Genomic DNA, 26,803 nt, shown 5'->3' with positions numbered 1-26,803 from the left:
CGTAAACATTTTCGTTTTAATGTTTGTGGCCTGTAGGGGGCGCACCAGCTGCCCAAACCCCACACAGACAGACGGTAGTCCGTTGGCGTAGCTCGATTTCGTGCCACTCGGGGTGGGGCGGTGCTTCAATTTGCCGCCCTTCAACATATCTGAATTTGTTAACCTGTTTAAATAGAAAATTTAAATGATATATTGAGAAAATTTAAGATATATTTTGTATAGATCTATTCATGTATAGAGAAACAGCAATAATTTTTCACATTTAATTATTTATAAACATTAACTAGACAAGAATTTAGTAGAGACGCACTGATAAGTTGTGTTCTAATGATTAGTTTAATAGAATTACGCTGCGAAAACCTGAACCAGTGTGGTGTACAAGTGATAGGTGGGGATGTTTTCTGCGCAGAGTGAGAACGCATTCGGATTGATAAACGAAACGAAATTATAAATTGTAAATTAGTTGTTTATCTTACTAGAAATTATCATCGGTTCAATGTTAATGTTTATTTTTGTTCTTGTCTCATAAATTTCAACCGCTGTGTCTGATGCCGTCACAGAATGACAGTCTGAAATTTTTTTTGAAGCATTTATAGATAAAAATCAGAGACTTTTACTTTTTTCATTCATAGGTGATCTTTTTCCGAACCCTGCTGCTTACACACGAATTGTACTGAGCCGTTTGGCCAATAATGCCGCCCCCAAAAACGAGTGGACCGCCCCCTTCGCCCGCTCCTACGCCACTGACGCCAGGCACAAGTTCAAGTACAACACATTTTATTTTTGAAGGGCCAGCACGCTGACAGACTCAGCTGAGCCCCCGACAGAGAATCTGTGCCAGCTGCAGCTCAATGGGATTTTTTTTCCAGCCTGAGACCCTCAACTCCCCTTATGTTGTCTGTGTGAGTGATGTTCAAAACCACCCCACCCCTCCGCCTGGCATCAATAGCGCCCATGCAGGAGGCTTTACTTACCAAGGTGGGTGAACAAAGATCTGTTGTTGACGACATGGACAGTTGTGGCATTAGGTGGGATTGTCAGGAAGGTGACATACTCTGCCAAGAGAACAAAGCAACACTGAGAAATAAAGTTCAAAGGCTGACAATGGAGTAAAGAAAGCCCACCTGCCCCGTCTCACCTCGCGACCTGCCTTCTGAGTAGTCGCCCGTCACCTCTGTGCATGAAGATCCGTTACCACCACAGACACCGCAGACGTCCAGCACCTGCTTAGAGTCCAAGTCACCATCACAGCCAAACTCCTGCCGAGAATAAAAACCACCGGATTAGCATCACGGGTGGGTAACTTTGGGGGTTGGGGGTGGCGGATGGAATGGGACTCTCATGAGCTTTAATAAATAAATGTGGGCAACTGAAGAACAGGGTGGGGGAAACGGAGGACGTGGACTCGGGGCTCCTTACCACGCCAGCCAAATGGAAAGGAATAATTATGCCAGTAAATCAATGAATGGTGAAATGTGACAATATAGCAATAAAAAAGACAATGATATGTGAGCATAGATAACTAAATGTGTTTTGTTTGCGTATTTCTTTTGTAAGAGCCAACCTTAAAATGTTTAATGTTAATGTTAGAATTGCTTATAATTTCAATAATAGAATGTCAGCTTCTTATAGTTTATTAAAATATGGTATCATCTGTCGTGTTCTCCCCGTGTCTGCGTGGGTTTCCTCCGGGCGCTCCGGTTTCCTCCCACAATCCAAAGACATGCAGGTTAGGTGGATTGGCGATTCTAAATTGGCCCTAGTGTGCGCTTGGTGTGTGGGTGTGTTTTTGTGTGTCCTGTGTTGGCTGGGATTGGCTCCAGCAGACCCCCGTGACCCTGTATTCGGATTCAGCGGGTTAGAAAATGGATGGATGGATGGATATCATCTATTACCCCCTGTATGTTAATATGAAATAGAATCTTATTAGCTAATGTTAGAATTGCTTATAATTTCAATAATAGAATGTCAGCTTCTTATAGTTTATTAAAATATGGTATCATCTGTTACCCCCTGTATGTTAATATGAAATAGAACCTTCTTAGCGCTATCTGTTAAACGGAGTGTTATTGAGGCCAGTTAGGTGACAGGCTCACTGCAAGCCCGGACTGGCGTTCCGTTATCCGCACGTGCTTAACGCTCTTCACGACGGTAGGACCAAACGCATCAAGATAAATGAGCCTTACATAGAACGTTTTAAAGCAAGAACTTTTCTTTTCCTTGTAATATCTTTTTTTTCTATTTTTGTGTGAACTGTTTTGCTAACACTTTAAAAACGAAGATCTTTGGTCTGTGGAATTATTTGAACTCCCGATCACGTGATTGCCCTATCAAGTAAACTAAAAGCTGTAGAACTTTGGTACTTTTTGAACAAACGCAGCTGCAAATTTCGTCAGAACAACTGTCACCGAAGGACTTGGAAGTGGAAAACAGGCATCTGAGGACCTGAACTCCGGAACTCGCCCACGAAAGAGAAAGAGCGGAGCTGCTGAGGCATTGTGCTCTTCTCTCCTCTTTATGCGTGATCGGAACTGAAAGCAAGACGCTGCGCTCGAACCCTAAAGAGGCTGTGATGGAATAGAAAAGGGGCATCGCGGACGGTTGTCCCTGCCGTTGGCGCAGGATAAAGAAGCTTGACTTACTTTTGCTGGAGAAAGGCAGAGAGGAAAGTTGCGATTGTGACGTAGCTGCTGTTGCCTGGAAACGCCGTCAGTTTTGATTTTTAAGATGTCCGTACGACGTCCGAGAGAAGATGCAAGAGGTGATCGGGGTGCACACTCCAATTCGGAACAGATACATCTACTTAAAGATCTTTTTGAGGAAGAGCACGACCACCCTTCGAAGCTAACGGTTGAAATCGAAAGCCTTACCGCTGATCCTGCAAACTTTCCCAGGATAGTGGAGCTGCTTGAAACAGACTCTCCCAAAATAAGAGGCGAACCTGAGGAGCGGGATGACAGGTCGATACTCTTACTGTCAAAGGAAGCAAAGAGAACGCAAAAGTCGTCATTCGCCTCCAAAGCTGAGACTTGGAATGAATTTAGTCCCAAAATAAGCGAAAACACATCGGGGCAAGCTGATATTCGGCTCGAGAATCAATTCAGCGAGTTACAGCTACGAGATAATAATGGTCGCAAGGAAGCCAGTGTCCCGCTGTTAACGCGCAAGATGGATGATGAACCCCGCGACTTGTCATCAGAGGCGACAGCAGCACTTGAACGTTCGGAAATCGATAAACTTTTGCAAAGGCTCGAAGAGGACAAGTCTAACGCAAAAGGACAACAGCAATTAAGAAGCACCCTAGGGGCCAACATTCAGAGTGTCGAGGGCAATTCGTGGGATATGCGCGAGTTCATGGAGAGGCAAACCGAATTTCGGAAAGAAATCGCCAAAGTCGCTAGAATGTTGGCCCAGAAAAACGAATCTCCTGCACTACGTCCTCGAGCGCCACCCAGAGAGATCCCTATATTTTCAGGCGACCCCTACGAATATGCCGACTTCATCAGGGCTTTTGACCACGTTATAGGCAATGTGTTAGAAGACCCTTAAGATAAGCTGGATTACTTAATACAGTTCACTAGACGCGCCCCCCAAGAGCTGGCTATAGGTTGTACGCGGGGGCCAGCAGAGCAGGGCTACGCACAAGCCAGAAAGCTGCTGGACAGTAACTATGGCAACCCGGCCTACGTCATTTTCGCGCACCTGGACAAAGTAGCGAAGTGGCCTCAAATCAAGCGCGATGATGGCGAGGCTCTGAGAGATTATGCCATCTTTCTTGAGAGTTGTATGGGCGCCTTGTCCGAAGTAAACATGGAGAAGGACTTTAACAGCACTTCAAACGTTCGTACTGCGCTCTCGAAACTCCCTTTTGGTTTACGAGATGAATGGAGAAATGTGGCTTTCGATCTTGAAGAAGATGAAGGCAGAAGGGCAGGCATAGCCGACCTAATTCCCTTTCTCCACCTGCGGGCTAAAATGCTGTTGCATTCTGTGTTTGGAAGTGCATGTCGAAGGCACGTCAACACCGAGAAAAAAGGAAAGAAGTTTCGCCGGAGAAGAAGCACCTTCACGGACGCCCCCGAAAATGGGACTCGAGACACGTCGGTCCGAAAGTCTGCAACCACCGCTTACGCGTTTAAAAAACCCTGCGTGTTCTGCAGTGAGTGGCACATTCTGGCGGAGTGCAGTAACATCAAAGAAGTGCCACACAAAGACCGAATAGACTTTTTGAAATCTAAAGGTTTATGCTTTCGATGTCTCAAACAGGGACACCTTGGTAAGAACTGTAAAGAAAAGATGAAATGCCAGGGGTGCTCTCAGCTGCACCCAGACATCCTGCATATCAGAAAAGCGGATGTAGCAACGTCCACCAATGAGGAAACCGAGCAGGGAATGTGTGCCGTTACCGGTGCCCTACATGTGGACCCCGTTAAGGATTCGGGTACTGATCCTCCAAGACGAGGGGCAACAACGGCAACTCCTATCAGCACGGACCCGAGAGGCGACGCGAGCACTGACGGGAATGCCGACGTGCGCAAACTGCAGGAACAGTTGGAGGATATCAAAGAGAAGACATTGTGCCCGGTCTGCCTGGATCATATGAAGAATACGGTCTTCATGTGCGGCCATGGCACGTGTCAGCAGTGTGGGGACCGGCTGAGTGACTGTCCTATTTGTCGGAGGGCTATCGAGCATAAAATTCACATCTGTTGAAGAAAAAGGGGGGACTTCAACACAGTCCTTAGTAATCGAGAGGCCCCTTTTTATAAGTTTTTGTTTTTTTTTATTAAGATTGACCACCGCAATAATTGTCTATTTTAGTGGAGCATGGCTGACAGAAACGAGTTCCACCCCGAACAGTGCATTAAGTGAGAACTTGTAACGCATCTGTCGGCAATGAAAACCGAGCAGAAATACAGAATGCAGGAACAGGTGAGCAGAAATGGCAGGTCTGACCGACCACCTTTCATCAATCTTGCAGGGACATGCGGTGAGGTTCATGGCTGGTGAGGCACTGACTCCTTCAGAGTGACATTTACTACAGGTTAGGACCCGAATGCAGCCATGTGACGGGTGACACCTCAGCACCCCACTACTTCAGACGAATGGAACAGTGGGAGGTTTTTTATGGTGGCTGGTGGCTGGAGTGCCAATCCTGCCACCAACCCCCCCAGGCTCCTCCCTGCAGGCTGGAGGGCCCACTTGTAGGGCTGGATGTAGATTAACGTCATGCCCAGGAAAGGGAGGGTATTGGCCTTGCTCAAGGGCTCAATGGAGCAAAGTCACTTTTGGCGTTTTAAGGGAGTTAAACTGGCAACCTGCTGTTCACCAGTGCAGATCCCCAGCCTCAGAGCCACCACTTGGTCCTGAACATACAAACATACATACATAGATAGACAGATAGATAGATGTGAAAGGCACTATATGATAAATAGATAGATATAAAAGGCACTATATGATAGATAGATAGATAGATAGATATGAAAGGCACTATATGATAGATAGATAGATAGATAGATAGATGTGAAAGGCACTATATGATAAATAGATAGATAGATAGATAGATAGATAGATAGAGTGAAAGGCACTATATGATAGATAGATAGATAGATGTGAAAGGCACTATATGATAGATAGATAGATAGATAGATAGATAATGTGAAAGGCACTATATGATAGATAGATAGATAGATAGATAGATACACAAGCACACACTAGGGACAATTTAGGATCGCCAATGCACTTAACCATAAATATTGAAACATCCATCCATCCATTATCCAACCCGCTATATCCTAACTACAGGGTCACGGGGGTCTGCTGGAGCCAATCCCAGCCAGCACAGGGTATAACAAACCCCGGGCAGGGTGCCAGCCCACTGCAGAATATTGAAACATTTAATTACTTATACTCGTGTCACTGGGTTTTGATTGATTTATTGACACATCTTTTTCACGTGTATGTATGTACGCACCAATCAGCCACAACATTAAAAGCACTGCCAGGTGGCGTGAATAACTCTGAAGAACTTTTTAAAGTGGCACCTGTCACGGGGTGCGACACATTAGGCAATAAGTGATCTGCCAGTACTTGAAGTTGACTTGTTGGATGGAGAATAAACAGGCAAGCGCAAGGATCTGGCCAGCGTCGACAAGGTCGAAATTGTAATGGCCAGACGACGGGGTCAGAGCATCTCCAGAATGGCAGGTCTTGATGGCTGGTCCCAGTATGCAGGGGTAGTACCTACTGAAAGAGGTCTAAGGAAGGTGACACACATGTGCGTCTGCAGGACACCTTAAGGTTTGTAATAGCCGGGAGGGGTGAAAGGGGGCGCCGCTGCTAACTGGCTCATCTCTTTTTTCCTCTTCTCTTTTTTTGCCCCGTGAGTGCAGGGCAATTGACTGAGCCCCTTCCAAAGAGTGAGACACCCCCAAATCTCGGCGTATCCCAAATGCTAAAGAGGACTGAACTCCATGATTCTCACTCGCTCTCAAGAGTAATAATTGATTTGTTTTCATTACTGCGCCATCAAGTGCCTGTTTAACAAATGATTAAAAGAGGGGCATCCCGGCTGGCACCCCAACACTTTGTATGGGCACTGAATGTTCCTTGCGTCTGTTCATAGAGGGTAACCAGTATATGGTGACTGTGTCATGGAAGCTCAAGTCTCAATGATGTGAGTGGGGAGCGTCGGCTAGCTTGTCAGGTGTGATCCCACAGAAGAGCTTCTTAATGGTGGCCATAAGAGGAATGCATCTGAAGCTGTGCAGCCACAGACTGGTCAGAGTGCCCATGCTAACCCCTGTCCATCGCCTACAGTGGGCACATGAGCTTGAGACGCAGACCATGGAGCAATGGAAGAAGGTGACCCAGTCTGACGAATCGCATTTTCTTTTAGATCATCTGGACGGCCAGTTCTGTGGGCATCATTTGCCTGAGGAAAAGATGGCAGCAGAATGCACCACGGGAAACATAGCTGGTGGAGTTAGTATGATGTTCTGGGCAATGTTCTGCTGGGGAAGCATTGATTGGGTCCTGGCATTTATATCGATGTGACTTTGTGACAAATACCACTTATCTAAAGATTGTGGCAGACCACGTGCACTCCTTTGTGCAAACGGATGGCAGTGGCCTCTATCGATGGGATAATGGACCCATGGCAAACAGTCTGAGGTGTGGACTTGGCCACCAAATTCCCCCGATCTCAATCTGATTGAACATCTGGGGGATGTGCTGGAACAACAAGTCCAATCCACGGCAGCCCCCCTTCATAATATACAGAAGTTAAAGGGTCTGCTGCTGATGTCTTGGTGCCGGGACCCCTTCAGAGCTCTTGTGGAGTCCATGCCTCAACATGTCAGAGCTGTTTTGGTGGCACGAGGGGGACCCACACAATGTTAGGTCATTTTAATGTTGTGGCTCAGTTATTTATGGGCGGCATGGTGGTGCAGTGGGTAACGCTGCTGTCTTGCAGTATGGAGACCTGGTTTGCTTCCCGGGACCACCCTGTGTGGAGTTTGCATGTTCTCCCCGTGTCTGGGTGGGTTTCCTTCCGCAGTCCAAAGACATGCAGGTTAGGTGGACTGGTGATCCTAAACTGTCCCTGGTGTGGGTGTGTGTTCTGCGGTGGGCTGGCGCCCTGCCCAGGGTTTGTTTCCTGCCTTGTGCCCTGTGTTGGCTCCAGCAGACCCCCGTGACCCTGTAATTAGGGCATAGCAGGTTGGGTAATGGAAGGATGGTTGGATGGATGATTTATTTATTTATTTCAGAGATATTCTGTAATAATGTGAACCCCACACATTCCCCCAACCTCGTTTTTTTTTTTTTCCCCACTCACCCTGCACTCTCCTGCCACACAGATGCCAACCGGTGCACTGAGCGTTGGGCTCCCCAGCTCACACCGCGTCCCATCGATAAACTGGCTTCCCCGACTCATCATGAAGTTCTTCCCCTCGGAGCGACACAGCAGTTTGCACTGAGCGTCACCTGGAGGAACAAGAAGAGAGACAGAAGAGATGGTAGCAAATAAAAAGAGTAAGAAGACAAAGCCATGTGCCACCTGCCAGCATGCATGTGCTGGTCGCAGGTGTGCCAATGCAGTATCAACACAGAAGGAACAGGCAAAATGAAACCAGAGGACCAGACCACCAGCAGGCTGCCTTTGACAAGAGCCCACCAACAGAAAAGTTCAGCCTCCTATCCCACCCAGTACAGGCCAGTCCCAGATGGATACACAGATCACCTGCGGCAAAGCCGAGGGCAGGAGTCCACTTGTGGTAAGATGGCACTCTTGCGGTAAGGAAGAGTGGCTCCGTGTTGGTCTGGGAACACTGCTCCGCCATGAAGTCCACTTGGATTGTCAAGCAAGGCTGCAAAGGAAAAGAAGAGAAGAAGAAAAGTGGGTCTGTGTGCTGCGGCCCGTCATGTTTGGCACCTCTGCCAATTGAATATAAGGCCACGATGATCGTTTACGTCACCTTAGTGAGTCAGAGGCAGTCAGTCTGCCCGTCGTGTAGTCTGACACATGCGGTGTCGCAGTCCAGCTAGTCCACAACAGGCTCGGACAGGTTTGATTTTGTGTTACGTTTTGGGGGAAGGGGGGGCCAGGGGGCAGCCCGCCCCGCATGCATGACAGCTGACGACCAATGAGCTCACAGTAGGAAGTACAAAGCATGTAATGCCATGACGGGCAATGAGGAAAGTGGGGGTCTTGGACCTCCCAAACGCAAGAAAAGCTCGTCTGTCTGATGTCGTGTGTTTTATGTACCACAACAGAACGGACAAAAAGAAAGAAAACGGGGCAGAAATGACAACGACGGCTCTCAACCTGTGGGGCTAACAAAGTAACAAAAAAGGGGGGCGCGAAGAACTGAAAAAAAAGAAAACAAGAATTGAAAATATGAAAAATACATCTACTGAAAAAAAAACCAAATGAACTTAAACTACATTCTGATACTAGAAAAATAAATATAAAGTTAGATAAATGTCGATAAAAGTTAAGCAGGTATAATAATAAAATAATAATAATACATTTTATTTCTTTAGTGTCTTTCCCATGCTCAAGGCACTTAGAGAATATAAGAAAGAACGGCAGGGTATACAGTTTATAGCACAGTACAAAGCAAAGAAATAAAGAAAAGAAGATTAAGACAGTGAATTCAGAGAGAGCCTAACAGACAACATAACTGATGGTCTCGCACACACACACACACATATACACACACACACACACACACACATATACACACACATACACACACACACACTCTCACACACACACACACACACACATATACACACACACACATATACACATATACACACACACACATATACACACACACACACTCTCTCACACTCACACACACTCACACACACACACACACACACACACACACAGGTTACATGAACATCTTGACATGGAGGTAAACTGAGAGAAGGGGAATGAAGTCAAGTAGAGCTAAAAGCCTTCCTGAACAGATGAGTTTGAAGTTGTTTTTTAAAAGAATTCATGGAGTCCGCTGACCTGATTAATTTTGGTAGGTCATTCCAGAGTCTGGGCACTCGCTATACAGCTGAAGGCCCTGCTGTCACCCATGGAGTGTAGATTAGTGTGAGGCACAACAAGATGGCCAGAATCAGAGGACCTTCGTGGGTAGGCAGGCACATAGTGATGGAGAAGGTCACTGATGTAGTTTGGCGCGAGGTTATTTAAGGCTTCGTAGGTTATTAGTAGGATTTTATATTCGATTCTGTAAGACACAGGGAGCCAGTGAAGGCGAAGCAGGATGGCTGTGATGTGCTCGCTGCTGCTGGTTCATGTCAGGACTCTTGCAGCTGAGTTTTGAATAAGCTGGAGCTGTGATATAAGATTAGAAGGGGCGCCTGCCAGCACCGAGTTACAATAATCGATGCGGGACGTGATAAAAGCAGGGACAAATTTCTCAGCAGTAGAAAAGGAGAGGAAGGAGCAAACACGGGATATGTTACGGGATTGAAAGTAATAAAGTTTCTTAATGTGATTTATGTGGGCGGAATTAGAAAGGGGGGAATCAAAAATGACACCGAGATTCTTTGCAGTAGAGAAGTGGTTCTCAAACTGTGGGGCGGTCCCCCCTAGGGGGACACGAAATAACAAAAAGGGGGGCACGAAGATGTGAAAAAAAGAAAACGAATCAAAATTATGAAAAATACATCTATTGAAACCAAAACAAATGAACTTAAACTACATTCTGATACTAGGAAAATAAATATAGAGTTAGATAAATGTCGATAAAAGTTAAGTAGGTATAATCAAATATGCATCTATGATATATCCATCCATCCATCATCTAACCCGCTATAACTACAGGGTCACGGGGTCTGTTGGAGCCAATCCCAGCCAACACAAGGGAACAAGGCAGGAAACAAACCCCGGGCAGGGTGCCAGCCCACCACAGTCTATGATATCTATGATCATTAATTAAAAAAGAACAAACTGGTATTAGTGGGCTCCTTTCAAACAAACGTTAGGGGGGCGCGATTAAAACTGTCATGAAAACTCGGGTCGCAAATACTTAAAGGTTGTGAAACGTTGCAGAAGAGGCAGGTCTGATGAGATCACCACCAAGATGGGCTGGGACGGAGCTCATTTTATTAAGGTGCACTTTAGTCCCAATTTGCAGGAGTTCAGTTTTGTTGCAATTTAATTTTAAAGAGTTCTGCTCCATCCACCTTTTAATTTCACTGAGGCAGGTTGTGAGCTGAGAGAGCTCTGATGAAGTTCCACTTTTAACATTGAAGCAGAATTGAGTATCATCTGCATAAAAATGATAACCCAGACCATAGCTACGAATAATATGGCCAAGGGGAAGCATATACACTGACCTAAAGGATTATTAGGACCACCATACTAATACAGTGTTTGACCCCCTTTCGCCTTCAGAACTGCCTTAATTCTACGTGGCATTGATTCAACAAGGTGCTGAAAGCATTCTTTAGAAATGTTGGCCCATATTGATAGGATAGCATCTTGCAGTTGATGGAGATTTGTGAGATGCACATCCAGGGCACGAAGCTCCCGTTCCACCACATCCCAAAGATGCTCTATTGGGTTGAGATCTGGTGACTGTGGGGCCATTTTAGTACAGTGAACTCATTGTCATGTTCAAGAAACCAATTTGAAATGATTCGAGCTTTGTGACATGGTGCATTATCCTGCTGGAAGTAGCCATCAGAGGATGGGTACATGGTGGTCATGAAGGGATGGACATGGTCAGAAACAATGCTCAGGTAGCCCGTGGCATTTAAATGATGCCCAATTGGCACTAAGGGGCCTAAAGTGTGCCAAGAAAACATCCCCCACACCATTACACCACCACCACCACCAGCAGCCTGCACAGTGGTAACAAGGCATGATGGATCCATGTTCTCATTCTGTTTACACCAAATTCTGACTACCATTTGAATGTCTCAACAGAAATCGAGACTCATCAGACCAGGCGACATTTTTATAGTCTTCAACTGTCCAATTTTGGTGAGCTCGTGCAAATTGTAGCCTCTTTTTCCTATTTGTAGTGGAGATGAGTGGTACCCGGTGGGGTCTTCTGCTGTTGTAGCCCATCCGCCTCAAGGTTGTGCGTGTTGTGGCTTCACAAATGCTTTGCTGCATACCTCGGTTGTAACGAGTGGTTATTTCAGTCAAAGTTGCTCTTCTATCAGCTTGAATCAGTCGGCCCATTCATTCTCCTCTGACCTCTAGCATCAACAAGGCATTTTCGCCCACAGGACTGCCGCATACTGGATGTTTTTCCCTTTTCACACCATTCTTTGTAAACCCTAGAAATGGTTGTGCGTGAAAATCCCAGTAACTGAGCAGATTGTGAAATACTCAGACCGGCCCGTCTGGCACCAACAACCATGCCACGCTCAAAATTGCTTAAATCACCTTTCTTTGCCATTCTGACATTCAGTTTGGAGTTCAGGAGATTGTCTTGACCAGGACCACACCCCTAAATGCATTGAAGCAACTGCCATGTGATTGGTTGATTAGATAATTGTATTAATGAGAAATTGAACAGGTGTTCCTAATAATCCTTTAGGTGAGTGTAAATACAGTAGAGAAGAGGGCCGACTTGTAGCGGGGTATCGGCAGCAAAAAATATAGGAATACATTTCATTAGGGTTTCAAAAAAATGTTAGGGGGGGCGATTAAAACTGTTATGAAAACTCGGGTCGCAAATACTTAAAGGTTGAGAAACGCTGGATTACAACTGAACTCTCCACACCTGTAAAAGAATTTGTACAGCAACAGCTCTGTTGTGTGGCTGTCAGAAATACAGTATAGCGAGTTTGGAAATTTGAAAGTCATCACAGAGGCGTGTAATTTGCCCACCTAGTTGTGCAGTTGGGAGATCAGCAACGGCCATCGTTCAGTTTGACATTCCCACTGACTAGAAGTCACATAATGGGACATCAACTTAAGGTGTCAGGGACGGGCTGATCACCTTTGGAGTGCCAGTCGGCTCAAGAGGACCAGCGGGGCTGGGCTTTAACTCTTTAAGGGTTAAATATTTTTGCCAAAAAGTAATTTTCTGAAACGCACACAAAGCAATGTTTTCACATATAAATTAACATAAAATGTCTGTTGCTGCGTGCTGCGGCCGCCGTTGGCATGTCTGGCAGCAGGAGCTGCGTGGGGGCGGCTCAATGGCCAGCAGGAATGCGTCGCGGGCTGGCTGTCTTTGCGGAGCAGGAGTGTGGTGGTGGCAGTCACAGTGTGAAGCGATCTGGTTAGTACCGCTTGTCATCATAAGTGAACATTGCTGTAGGACATCAGCTACACAAACGTGTTGAGCACCACAATCAGCCGATGCTGATACCTCACTTTCGTTTTTGATCTCCGTTTTGAAGGATTTTTGGAGTCCGACAAGCCAGAGTCCGATTCAGCGATGACGTGCAAAACGTTGTCCACGGAGTATATTCCTTTGCGCATTCACTTTGGTTTCTCGTTAGATGTTCGATGCCATTTTAGACGCCGTTTGCTCTTCACTACTCATGCATGCACAGGGAATCGACGTCAAATCAACGAAGCAAACTTTCCTTCTAGCAACGGAAAGTCAAACTATAATGCAACGATGAGTTTTGTTGTCATTTACAGCTGATTACCGTCCTCTACCCCTGAATTTCAAGAAAAGTCGACATCAGCCCTGAAAGAGTTAAAACACGTGTGTTATTCACTGGCTGTTCAACTCGCTCTTTAAGACGCTTGAAGTCTGTTCAAAAGACTAAATTATTACAAAAAACAGAAAGTAGGAACACATCACCCCTGTCCTTGAGTCCTTACAATGCAGTTAAGCTGATTTTAAAATCTTCCTTTAATTATCGTCACATTTAAAGGCCATCTTGCTGTTCAGCTGGGGTAGGCCTTAATCTCCTTAGCGTTGCATTTTTTTCTCCAAAAAAACATTTTGTGCCTTAAAAAATTACGTATTTATTAAATCTGATCTTTCTACTATAAAATATGCAAGACACTAAAAATACAAAGTCAGAAATGTAGAAAGTATAATAATGATACAAATAATAATCTCCCTATGTATGAAATCCATATAACCTACACCTGGCGTCTTGTCGATTTCTCACTTTTTGTCGCAATTCGTCTCAAACACGTACTCGACAACTTCCATTGCTTGTTCCAAAAAGCTTCCTTTTTTAACACTGAGCATTGGTGGGCATTTGTCAACCATGAGAAGGCTTTTGATTGGGTAGCTGGTGAGGTGGTCTCATGGGCTTTGAGAGAATCTGGCGTTGAGGAATGGTTAGTGCAACCAGTGATGACCATGTAGGTGGGTGCTAAAAGGAGAAACAGGACCAATGTGGGCTATAGCGACTATTTGGACGTCAAGGTCAAGGTAGGAATTAATTGAGGGTCCATCATGAGTCTGCTTCTCCTTATTGTGGCGCTCGAAGCCTTGAGGGAAACACGTCAGAATGGGTTTGCCGTGGGGACTCTTCTATGCAGACGATTTGGCGCTAGTTGGAAATCTTAAATGGTGGAGATGCTGTTTATTTATCATTACTTAAAAACCTGAACATACATTGAGCTCTCAAGATGGCGGCCTGTTTAAAATTCCAAGGATTAATAAAATAACAGTGGGAGGTCGAGCTGTTAGGTACAGGACCCCGTAGCTGTGGGATGACCTAACTGCTAATATAACAAGATGGCCCGTCAGTCTCCGGCTGAAGAGGCACAACTTTAGTCCAGCATACCCTGACTAGAGCTGCTGATGAGCCGAGCTTACTGCAACTCTGTTTGTTAGCCATCTGTTTTAAAAAATGTAAGTATCATGATATTTCTAAACTATTATTAACCCTCCTCTATTCTGTTTCTCTTCTTGGTATCTGGATGTGGCATTTGGTGCCACCTCTCTTCTGGACAAGCTGTTCATGAAAAGTCATCACAGACACTGAAAGCTTTGATTGTGTCATCAGGTTGGACAGCCAGTGTAGCCCAGGTCTTCACGACTTTCACTGCGTGTTTAGTGGTGACACTATGTGAGATGGCGGAGGCTGACACCCACACATACACACACACACACACACACAGATCAGCTGACGTCGCCAGGAGGTGCACCATTTCGCTCACGCCACAAAGTGCTCGCCTCTCAGCCAAGAGATCACGACTTGGCTGCCGACAACTCACTCCAGAGCAAACCTTCAGACTAAAAGAAATTGGTGACAACGGTGGGATTTGCACTGTGGACAGGTAGAGAGGTGTGCCGACGCTGTGGGAGACCGTGGGGACCAGGAGGCTCACCACTCATTTGGTTTAATACAGTAAAGCAGAGTTTATATAAGTTCAAAGATTTTCTCATTGGTGAACCATCGGTCACAAATTCGCAAGGATTGTGGGATTGTAGGATTGTAATACTTGCTCTGAGCCAGTAGAGGGCACTGGTGTGCAAACTAAATCACAGGGGGAAAAAAAACAAAAAAACACTGGGACCCCCAGGGTCCAAATTGTGTGTTCCAAAGTAGTCTGCCAGGTCAGTATGCTCTTAGAGAACAAAATTTGGTTCAGATTAGTCAAAAGGGGCAGAATTGTATAAGGAACATACAGACAGAGAGACATTCACATTTTATATAGAGAGATTATTATTGTTTGTCACACTCAGTTGTCTTTGTGGAGCTTAAAATGTCTCCCTGTGCCAGGAGAAAAATTGTGGGTTCCAAAGCAGTTTATCCATATGACCCTAGACAGCAGCTATGCAAGATTTGGTCCTGATTGATCAACGTGTATCGGATTGTAATACTTGCTCTGAGGCAGCAGGTGGTGCTGGTGTGCAACTCATAGCACTTTGTGTGTGTTTGGGGGAGAGAACCACTGGGACCTCCATGGTTGAAATTTTGGGTTCCAATGCAGTAAATCCTATCTGTATGGACCTACGCAGCAACTAGAGAAGAACTATGCAAAATTTGGTCCAGGTCAGTCAAAAGGTGTAGGAGTGTAATACTTGTTCGGAGCCAGCAGTTGGCACTGGTGTGAAAAGTGTAGCACCCAGGACAAAAAAAAAAGACACTGGGACCCCCAGGGGAAACAAGTTGAGTTCCAATGTATTCTGTCTTGTCTTTATGATTCCAGAGAGCAACTATGCAAAGTTTGGTTCAGATCGGTCAAAGGGTGTCGGATTGACATATTTGCTCTATGCCAGCAGGTGGCACTGGTGTACAAACAATATTACAGAGAAAAGAAAAAAAAAACACTGGCAGTCCAAAGGCTGAAACTTTGGGTTCCAGAGTAGTCTGTCTTGTTTGTTTGGTCCTAGAGAAGAACTATGCAAAATTTGGTCCAGATCAGTCAAAAGATGTAGGAGTGTAATACTTGTTCTGAGCCAGCAGGTGGCACTGGTGTGAAAAGCGTAGCACCCAGGAAAAAAAAAACACTGGGACCCCCAGGGGAAACAATTTGAGTCACAATGTATTCCTGTCTTGTCTGTATGGTTCCAGATAGCAACTATTCAAACTTTGGTTCAGATCGGTCAAAGAGTGTCAGATTGGCACTAAGCCAGCAGGTGGCACTGGTGTGCAACCAGTATCACAGAGAAAAGAAAAAAACACTAGGAGCCTCAGGATTGACGTTTCGAGTTACAAAGTTGTCTATATTGTCTGTATGGTCCTAGAGAACAACTATGCTACATTTGGTCCAGATCCATCAAAGGGTGTGTAGGATTGTAGTACTTACTCTGAGGCAGTGGGTGGCACTGGTGTGCAAATTATAGCACTCTGCGGGAAAATCCCCCACTAGGACCCCCAGGGTTGAAATGTTGGGTTGCAAAGCAGTATATCTTGTCTGTATGGACCTAGAGAGCAACTATGAAAACTTTAGTTCAGACCAGACATAGAGTGTGGGATTGGCACTAAGCCAGCAGGTGGCACTGTTGCGCAAACAGTATCACGGAGAAAAAAATAAAACACTGGGAGCCTCAGGGGAAACAATCTGGGTTCCAATGTATTCTATCTTATCTGTATGGTCCTAGAGAGCAACTGTGCAAACTTTGGCTCAGATTGGTCAAAGAGCGTCAGGTTGGCATACTTGCTCTATGCCAGCAGGTGGCACTGGTGTACAAACAGTATTACAGAGAAAAGAAAAAAAAAACACTGGCAGTCCAAGGGCTGAAATGTTGGGTTCCAAAGTAGTCTGTCTTGTTCGTTTGGTCCTAGAGAACAACTATGCAAAATTTGGTCCAGATCAGTCAAAGGGTGTAGGAGTGTAATACTTGTTCTGAGCCAGCAGGTGGCACTGCTGTGAAAAGCGTAGCACCCAGGAAAAAAAAAAAAACACTGGGACCCCCAGGGGAAACAATATGAGTTCCAATGTATTCTGTCTTGTCTGTATGGTTCCAGAGAGCAACTATTCAAACTTTTGTTCAGATCGGTCATAGAGTGTCGGATTAGCACTAAGCCAGCAGGTGGCACTGGTGTGCAACCAGTATCAGAGAGAAAAGAAAAAAACACTAGGAGCCTCAGGATTGACGTTTCGAGTTCCAAAGTTGTCTATATTGTCTCTATGGTCCTACAGAACAACTATGCAACATTTGGTCCAGGATTGTATAGGGAACAGACAGACTGACAGACAGACAGGCAGACATTCTATTTTATATATGTAAATTATAAGGCACCTTCATTGGTGCATAGGACTTGACTGTCTGAATTATTAATTGTACAACAAAGCAGTTGTTTCAACCCTCCACTTCTTGAACTGATTTAAAGCTTAGACCTTGGAGAAGACATTTGAGATTTAAAAGTAAAGATCATTGAAAGCGAGAGCTGGCAAGTCTGCCCCCTGCTGGCCCTTTTAAGTTAAACCTCACATGCTGCCCCAAAGGTGATCATCCCAGCCCAGACATTCTGTCTCTCTGTCCCCTTAAGGATCTGACAGTCCACGTGCCTCTACTATGATCACTTAGCACTCCTTTTCTACACCCGGCGACGTTTCACAACTCAGATTGATCAACAGAAGGATTTCTGGACCCACCTGCCGGTTACAGAGCTTGGCCTCCAGGTGTTTTCCTTCACACTTGCGCCCACCAAATGCCGGCCTAGAAGTAAAGCAGGCAACGTTTAGGTTAATAAACCAAAGCAGGTGACAGCATCCTACATGCGTCCAGGTTGTCACCTTTGTCACCGTGTTGATTTCCAGACAGTGAGCCTCCATCCTGGATGAGGCCACACCAAGTCATTGTATTGTCATATGTGCAGAGTCCCACCGAAAGGTCCACTCCATTCTGGCTTGCATGTCAGACCAAACTTGAACACTCTCAGGTGCCATGATGAACAGGAATGTGTTAAAATGCTGAACTTTGACCATTAATATTATCACTTGCATAAACAATGATTTTATCTTCAAGTAGCTGTGCTCTGGGAAATCTCGTGAGACAATGGCCAATTGTCATCTTGGCGTCAGTTAATCGGGCGTATCAGAAGGACAATGTAACTAGTTGAGTGGCATCACCCGCGGGCTCACAGAAGACTTCAAACCCTGAGGTCTTGAGTTACAAAATCCCACTGCTGACACAATGTGACCCTGAGAAAGTGACGTTATTGCTAATCTACAGTAAGCGTTCTAAGACTGTGTTCATCCCGTCTTTGACATCTGTTTAAATCTTCTTCTAATTTTCTAAGCAATGCGTTAATTTTAAACTTCAATAATGTGTCTTTATATATTTAGTGATTGCAGCAATAAAATAAATACTGTTCTTCTTCAGCAGAGGGAATTTCAATTAAAGGATCAGAAGACGTAACGTGATCAACAAGAATTACTGTACATGCAGGGGTCCGAACCTAAAAAAGTCAATCCGATCTTTCGCCAAGCCAGAGACGTACACGAGACTCAGAACTGTAAGACGAGGAGAAGGTCAGAAAAACGAGATCAATAGACACCGAGAATCGCACTCAATGTCTCTTATTTATCCAAACGCGGATGTGTAAACGGCGCATTTATAGGGTCAATCTGAAGATGTCACGCGATGAACGTTTCCAGGGAGCTCCGTCAACAGCGGGTGGAGTGGTGGCTCTGAGGCTAGGAATCTGCACTGGCAATCGGAAGGTTTGCCCGTTCGAATCCCGTAAAATGCCAAAAGGGTCTCTGCTCTGTTGGGCCCTTGAGCAAGGCCCTTAACCTGCGACCGCTCCGTCCTGGGTATATGGGTTAATCTGCATCCATCCCTGCATGTAGGCCCTCCAACCTGGCGGTTGGTGGCAGAATTGGCACTCCAGCCACCATAAAAAAACCTCACACTGTTCCACTACATCTGAGCTAATGTGGTGCTGAGATATCACCCATTGCCTGGTTGGTCCTGAGTTGGTTTATTGTGTGGTGGGTGCGGCAATGCACTGTATCAGTGTGTGCTCCTAACCTCTCTCCGTCAACAGTCGACGTGAAAATTTCAAAATGCTGCTGCTGTTCTTCTGTCCTATCCTGGTCAGTAGACTCCATACAGCCCACCTTCATTGGAAGCAGCCAGGTCTGCCATCCCCTGTCCTTGCAGTTGCTTACCAGCTGCTGCCATCCATTGGTTTTCCATTCTGCTGCCTCTTCATAGCCTTCTTCCCAGCTCTACTCTAATGATGGTCTTCCCTTCTGTTGACTGGTGTGAATGCCACACGGATTGGACGGGCAGCCACACCAGATAAAGGGATGGTGGGAGGCTCCAAATAGGCAGATGGGCATCCCAACCAAGAGAAAAGAAGGAGCCAGACCCGGAAGTGATGGCCGGAGGAGATGGAGTGGAAGATACAGTATTGCTGGGGACTTTTTATTCCCCCAGAACAGCAGCCCTGCATATGGGCACCCATTTGGGAACCAGTAGGAAATGCTGGGACGTGCAGTCCAGCAATACAGCCCTGCTGGGGACCATGGATGCCACAAGGGGGCACTGTTGGGAGAAGCAGGACGTCTGTATCACACGGCAGTAATTCCATCGGGCAGTGGCCCGGGCACCAGAAGTACTCCTGGGTCCTTAATAAAAAGGACCAGGTGAGTCGGAGCTGGGAGGATGTAAGCAACACTTAACTGGAGGAGGGCAATGCATTGGTGAGAGGAATTGGGTAGAGGTATTGCGTTTTGTGGAGAGAGACAACCTGTCATTGTGCTTCTCTTTGTGGAGGTGAATTTATTAAACCTTCCATTATTTGAACCCGGACTCACTGTGTGTATTCGTGTTGGGATTTGGGGTACGCTGATGTCCCCGGTATCCTTCACACACAGGTAACCACATCTGGCCTCACAAAGAAAAAAAAAAGTGTGCTGAATGTCTTTCCATGTGTGCCGGAGAAGGCCAGCTCAGAAGGATAAGGACAACACGTCACCTCTAATGCCACATCCTGTGTCCACTTCAACAAATCCTGAGCCTGCTGACCAAAAATTGAGATTGACCTACCAGCTAACTGGAGAAACGAGATTGCCTTTGTAGGTTGTTGAGCCAGCGACTATGGGCACACTTGCCACTAATGCCATATAGTGCCCAGTACTGCCACAGTAAGTGAGGTAAAATCCCACTACTGACACAAGTCTCATTATTGCTAATGTACGGCAAGCTCGCTCATTCAGTATGTCATCATATTAGAAGTGATTTGTGAAGTTGAGTTGCATTTGAGCTGTCAGCTTGTCACAACAAAGCAGCGGGTCCAGATGGAGTATCATCACGACTGCTGAAGGCCTGTGCGCTGGAGCTGGGGAGTCCTCTACAGCGCATCTTCAGCCTGAGCCTGGAACAGAGGAGAGTCCTGAGGCTTTGGAAAACATCTTGCATCACCCCAGTCCCAAAGGTATCACGTCCTGGTGAGCTGAATGACTTCCGGCCTGTCGTTCTGACGTCACATGTGATGAAGACCATGGAGCGGCTGGTGCTTCACCACCTGAGGCCACAGGTCCGCCACTCCCTCGACCCTCTGCAGTTCGCATACCAGGAGAAGGTGGGAGCGGAGAATGCCATCATCTACATGCTACACCAATCCCTCTCCCACTTGGACAGAGGCAGTAGTGCTGTAAGAATTATGTTTCTGGACTTCTCTAGCATCTTCAACACCATCCAACCTCGGCTCCTCAGGGACAAGCTGACAGAGATGGCAGTAGATTCATACCTGGTGGCATTGATCGTAGACTATCTTACAGACAGACCTCAGTATGTGTGTCTCGGGAACTGCAGGTCTGACATTGTGGTCAGCAGCACAGGAGTGCCAAAGGGGACTGGATTTTCTCCGGTCCTGTTCAATCTATATACATCGGACTTCCAATACGACTCGGAGTCATGCCATGTGCAAAAGTTCGCTCACGACACTGCTATGGTGGGCTGCATCAGGAGTGGGTAGGACTACAGGAACCTAATCAAGGACTTTGTTAAATGGTGCGACTCAAACCACCAACACCTGAACACCAGCAAAACCAAGGAACTGGTGGTGGATTTTAGGAGGACCAGGCCCCTCATGGACCCCGTGATCATCAGAGGTGACTGTGCAGAGGGTACAGACCTATAAATACCTGGGAGTGCAGCTGGATGATAAATTGGATTGGACTGCCAATACTGATGCTCTGTGCAAGAGAGGACAGAGCTGACTATACTTCATTAGAAGGCTGGCATCCTTCAACATCTGTAATAAGATGCTGCAGATGTTCTATCAGATGGTTGTGGTGAGCGCCCTCTTCTACACGGTGGTGTGCTGGGGAGGCAGCATGAAGAAGAGGGACGCCTCACAACTTGACAAACTGGTGAGGAAGGCAGGCTGTATTGTAGGCACGGAGCTGGACAGTTTGACATCCGTGGCAGAGCGACGGGCACTGAGCAGGCAACTGTCAATCATGGAGAATCCACTGCATCCACTGAACAGGATCATCTCCAGACAGAGGAGCAGCTTCAGCGACAGACTGAGAAGACCCCACACTATGCGACTCTTCAATTCCAAAAACGTTAACATTATACAAAGTTATTGTCTGTTATACCTGCATTGTTATCACTCTTTAATTTAATATTGTTATTATCAGTATTCTGCTGCTGGAGTATGTGAATTAATAAAGTATCTATCTATCTATCTATCTATCTATCTATCTATCTATCTATCTATATGTATTATATAGTGCCTTTCATATCTATCTATCTATCTATCTATCTATCTATCTATCTATCTATCTATCTATCTATCTATCTATCTATTATATAGTGCCTTTCACATTATCTATCTATCTATCTATCTATCTATCTATCTATCTATCTATTATATAGTGCCTTTCACATTATCTATCTATCTATCTATATGTATTATATAGTGCCTTTCATATCTATCTATCTATGTATTATATAGTGCCTTTCATATCTATCTATCTATCTATCTATCTATCTATCTATCTATTATATAGTGCCTTTCATATCTATCTATCTATCTATCTATCTATCTATCTATCTATCTATCTATCTATCTATCTATCAACTGAACTAATTTGAATATGGACCCTTACCACGCCCAGGTGGCAGTGCTACCACCTATTTCATCTTACCTGGGATTATTGCACTGCCGCCTTCTGAACGTGACCCCACCGCCACAAGTGCGTGAGCACGGAGAGAACGCCGTCCAACCAGACCAGGCACCGTTGACTGGAAGCAAAGAGCGGACCTCTTGTGGGGAGACACAGCGACCTTTCAGACACCACTGTGGAGTGACAGTGACAAGCCGTTAACATGACTTCATTGCCGCATCACAAATTAGGAAAACGAACGAGGCCGCTCACCTTATTAGGCCCGCACTCGGTCCCATCTAGCAGGGGGATGAGCATACGAGTACAGCTGCTGTGGTCGCTGGGGTTGGTATGGCAAGACAGCACCCTGCAGACATCCTGGTGGAGAGAAGTGGAACCATAAGACAGGGAGAGGAGCGGAGGAATGGCACAGAAGATGGACGCCGGTACTGTCAGAAGACATTCAGAGTAACATGTGGATCGACATGTCAGCACATCACATGGGGTACGTGGCAGGCTCACCTCATATGATGGTAGGTGCAATGCTTTGGGGGTACAGGAGCCTTTGCAGATCACACACTTAATTAAATGTCTTACCATCCAAGAGGTAAATTGCACAGACTGGGAAATGTGCAAGTCCAATGGAGACGATATTGAGGGGCTTGGCTACTGCGTCACTGACTGTAATAATCGGTAACTGGTACCACCAGTAATGAGCCCACCTCTGACCATCGGTATAGCCTGCCAAACACTGTGAGGAGACAACCGAGGAAGCGGCACACAGAAAAAGCTGCAGGACCAGATGGAGTCATTCCTCGAGTTCTTGAGACCCGAGCTGATCAGCTCTGTCACCTGCTCAGTCTGTCACTAAGGCTACAAAAAGTGCAGTTGCCATGGAAAACATCCAGTGAATGGAAACCTTGTTTGTCAAGGAGAACAAATGGTCAAGGAGACATGGACAAAGTTCATCTTTGAGACATTGTGGTGACCAGCCAGCCCCTGGCCCTCCTGACATGTGGAGCCTGAGTGCAGTTTCAGATGAAAGAAGGAGGACACCATCCTACCTACTGTATACCACAACCTGACTTGCACACACTTTACCATGACAGGCCTGAAGGCGCGTGGGGCGCTGACACTTCATACTGCAAATCTGGCACCAATGTGGACAAACTCACAATGTCAGTCCGCTGGAATGTGCAGGCTCGGGCTCCTCTGCCAAAGGCAATTTTGCACTGGTCATCTGCACCGTAGTATAACCCTGGCTTCCATCCAGGAAGGCTGCCTTCAAGATCCGGCAGGTCACTCAGACAATTTGCCTTCCCCTGACTGAAAGAAAGGATGCAAGGAAAAGAAACTCAAGTAATGACGACTCAGGGTATTCATATCAGCTGAAAACGGCTCCTATGACAAGTCCTATAGTTCAATGTCAGTCTTTATCAATTACCAACCTTACAAGAAGATATCTTAATTGGCCGAATATGGCAATCCTCTTTTTAACTCCCAAGACATTATGGCTTATTAATCTAAGGCAGTGTTTCCAAGCCTCGGGGCAGTTTGCGGCGGTGGCATTATAAATGGGCCACAGTCAATGCCGGACGAAACCCATACCATTCCAATGATTTACAGCAGCAGCACCACAGAGGCAGAGAGGAGGGGCAAGAGATGAATAACAGGCAATGGAACGATTAGAGGAGGAGTCCGAAACACAAAGAGGTGGGCCCAGTGGCAAAAAACAGTCAGATGAAAAGATTGAAGGTGGAGCCTCAGAGTCAGAGAGGAGGAGCCAAAGACAAATAGGGATTAAAATGAAACATCGGAGGTAGAGCCCTATAGGCAAGGAGGAGGGGCTAGGAGCAAATAGGAGTTAAAAGGAAAGATTGGAGGTGGAGCTCCAGACAGAGAGGAGGGGCCAGGTGTAAAAGAAAAACAGTCAGATCAAACGATTGAAGGTGGAGCCTCAGAGTCAGAGAGGAGGAGCCAGAGACAAATAGGGATTAAAATGAAACATCGGAGGTGGAGCCCTATAGGCAAGGAGGAGGGGCTAGGAGCAAATAGGAGTTAAAAGGAAAGATTGGAGGTGGAGCTCCAGACACTGAGAGGAGGGGCCAGGTGTAAAAGAAAAACAGTCAGATGAAAAGATTGAAGGTGGAGCCTCAGAGTCAGAGAGGAGGAGCCAGAGACAAATAGGAATTAAAAGGAAACATTGGAGGTGGTGCCCCATAGGCAGTGAGGAGGGGCTAGGAGCAAATAGGAGTTAAAAGTAAAGATTGGAGGTGGACCTCCAGACACTGAGAGGAGGGGCCAGGTGCAAAGGAAAAACAGTCAGAAGAAAAGATTGGAAGTGGAGCCTCAGAAGCAGATAGGAGGAGCCAGAGACAGATAGCAAGCAAAAGAAAGATTAGAGGAGGAGTCCAAAACAAAAAGAGGTGGGACCCAGGTCAAAAAACAGTCATATGAAAAGACAGGAGGTGGAGCCTCAGAGGCTGAGAGGAGGGGCCAGAGATAAAGAGGGACTAAAAGGAAACATTGATGCTGGAGTCCCAGAGGCAGAGAGGAAGGGATAGGAGGAAATAGGAATTAAAAATTAAATGATTGGAGGTGGACCTCAAGACACTGAGAGGAGGGGCCAGGTGCAAAAGAAAAACAGTCAGAATAAAAGATTGGAGGTGGAGCCCCAGAAGCAGAAAGGATGGGCCAGAGACAAATAGGAAATACAAGGCAATGTTAGAGGTGGAATCCAATATACCAAGAGGTGGGCCCAGGGGCAAAAAACAGTCAAAAGAAAAGATTGAAGGTGATGCCCAGAGGGAGAGAGGAGGGCCAAAAGACAAATAGGAATTAAAAGGAAAGATTAGAGGTGGAGCTCCAAAGGCAGAGAGGAGGGGTTAGGAGCAAATAGAAGCTAAAAAGAAAGATTGGAGGTGGAGCTCCAGACACTGAGAGGAGGGGCAAATGCAAAAAAACAGCCAGAAGAAAAGATTGGAGGTGGAGCCCAGAGGTAGAGAGGAGGGGCCAGGAGCAAATTGCAGGCAAAGGAAAAATTAGAGGTGGAGTCAGGGACACAAAGAGGCGGGCCCAAGTGCAAAAAACAGATGGAGGCCCAGTCAATTTCTAACAGAAGCAAACAATAGCAATAACAATAGCTTGAATTTTCGAAACACCTTTAACACCCTTTTGATTTTAAGGTGCAGAAAAGTAGGCCCACTTTATTTCACCTGAGGAAGACAAGGAACTGTTCGCGGCTGCACTGAGACCAGCTGAGATCCACACTGTTGTAGCCTCCTTCTGAAGCCATGATGAAGCCCCCAGTTTTGCATCCATTGCCGATGCCATCATGATTGATCCCGAAGCTGTGAACCAATCAGAGGAGAGCACTTGTTTTCTTCAGTTTGGATGTAATAACATTTTTAACAGGGAGGACAACATGGAGGTAGATGTCCTACAGTGCATAAGAGGATGTGTGTTATGACGTACCTGTGTCCAATCTCATGTGCGATAGTAACGCCCAGATCAAAGCCAGTGTCCTCAGTGATGACACAACTCCAGCTATGGGAACAAGCGCCACCCAGCTGTGTGACACCGCGCACTTGCTTGTTCCCATCAGGAAGCTCGAGGTCAAACCTGAAAAGCACAAACACCTCATCACCAATGTTAGTTGCAGAAGCAGCCGTCGAGGTCTGCTCTTTTTACATTTCTGTGCATTTAGGATGAGCTGAGATCACCAGCAGCTGAATCAAGAAGGCTGTCATTTATAAAGATGTAAGATGAAAAAGAAGAAAGAGTTTAAATGGCGGCAGCAGCACAGCCCTTGCCAGTTCTCAATATGACTGCCTGTTTGTGGAAATAAATGTGAAGCGGATATGAACATAAATTGTGTATTTGCAGGTGTTTGTTTTGTTTGTATATTTACAGTTTATACGTAGGGCAATTTGAACATTACGCAGTAACCACAGTGGACAGAAGCTGATGCAGTACAGCATGTTTTCAGTGTCTTATGGGAGATTCAAACACACACAGCACTCCGCTGATAGTCTGGATAAAGTCAAAGTCAAATGAACTCGGACGCTCCCTCAAAACGGTCTTGCTGCTCCACGACAGCACTTCATTACCTGGTGATGTAAAGGACTAAGTCGGCATGCAGCGGGTCAGAGTCGTTGCCCGGGTTCTGTCGGCTGCTCCACTGGCACACGCTGATCAAGGAGGATGTGATGTTGCTGGATATCTGGATGTCAACCTGGGAATTGAAAATAAACCTTGAGATTCTCCTGTCGCCATTTGGACTGTGAGCACAGCTGCTTTAGGGGCAAACTTATTTGGTTTGTTTTTTGTGCCTGGTTTTGTTTTTGTACAATCCTTTTAGAATACTTTATTAAATATTTATACTGTATATGAAATAAACTTACTTTAGTTTTCCTGTGACAGAGGGTTTTTTTTACATATTCTACACATTACCTTTAGAGGATTAGTTTTTTTATTTTTAAGCATTTGCCTGACTGTGGGTCTGTGCAGGCAATAAGCTACTATAGATAGATAGATAGATAGATAGATAGATAGATAGATAGATAGATAGATAGATAGATAGATAGATAGATAGATATGAAAGGCACTATATAATAGATAGAAAGGAACTATACAGTATGACAGGTAAATAGATAGATAGATAGTGTAATGGACACCCAAGAGATGGAAGGATCAGGGAAGGCAGCTTCTTTAGGGCACTGCCTTCCCCAGTACACTAGATGGCAGCTCCCCTGGGTTGTAGCGCTGCCCCGGATTCTCACAGGGCATCATGAGACTTGGAGTTGTTTACCTCAGCCC

The 26,803-nt window shown here is 45.8% G+C and overlaps 1 protein-coding gene across 1 annotated transcript in view; it reads right to left on the bottom strand.

The window, feature by feature from the left end:
- Nucleotides 1–26,803, bottom strand: part of adamts13 (ADAM metallopeptidase with thrombospondin type 1 motif, 13) — a 66,363-nt gene that overhangs the window by 29,485 nt on the left and 10,075 nt on the right. The window contains exons 5-15 of the mRNA XM_039764415.1: nucleotides 26,095–26,219; nucleotides 25,460–25,606; nucleotides 25,201–25,335; nucleotides 23,161–23,311; nucleotides 22,259–22,363; nucleotides 22,028–22,179; nucleotides 17,513–17,576; nucleotides 8,243–8,369; nucleotides 7,838–7,986; nucleotides 1,139–1,259; nucleotides 975–1,055 (exon numbers count right to left, since the gene is read on the bottom strand). Of these exons, the coding sequence (XP_039620349.1) occupies nucleotides 975–1,055; nucleotides 1,139–1,259; nucleotides 7,838–7,986; nucleotides 8,243–8,369; nucleotides 17,513–17,576; nucleotides 22,028–22,179; nucleotides 22,259–22,363; nucleotides 23,161–23,311; nucleotides 25,201–25,335; nucleotides 25,460–25,606; nucleotides 26,095–26,219 (1,357 nt within the window). The remainder of the gene's footprint in view (nucleotides 1–974; nucleotides 1,056–1,138; nucleotides 1,260–7,837; nucleotides 7,987–8,242; nucleotides 8,370–17,512; nucleotides 17,577–22,027; nucleotides 22,180–22,258; nucleotides 22,364–23,160; nucleotides 23,312–25,200; nucleotides 25,336–25,459; nucleotides 25,607–26,094; nucleotides 26,220–26,803) is intronic.

Source organism: Polypterus senegalus, chromosome 9, assembly GCF_016835505.1.
Source record: "Polypterus senegalus isolate Bchr_013 chromosome 9, ASM1683550v1, whole genome shotgun sequence".
Classification (NCBI taxonomy): Eukaryota; Metazoa; Chordata; class Cladistia; order Polypteriformes; family Polypteridae; genus Polypterus; species Polypterus senegalus.
The sequence above is the reverse complement of the archived record's forward strand: the minus strand, read 5'-3'. Positions and strand labels throughout refer to the sequence as shown.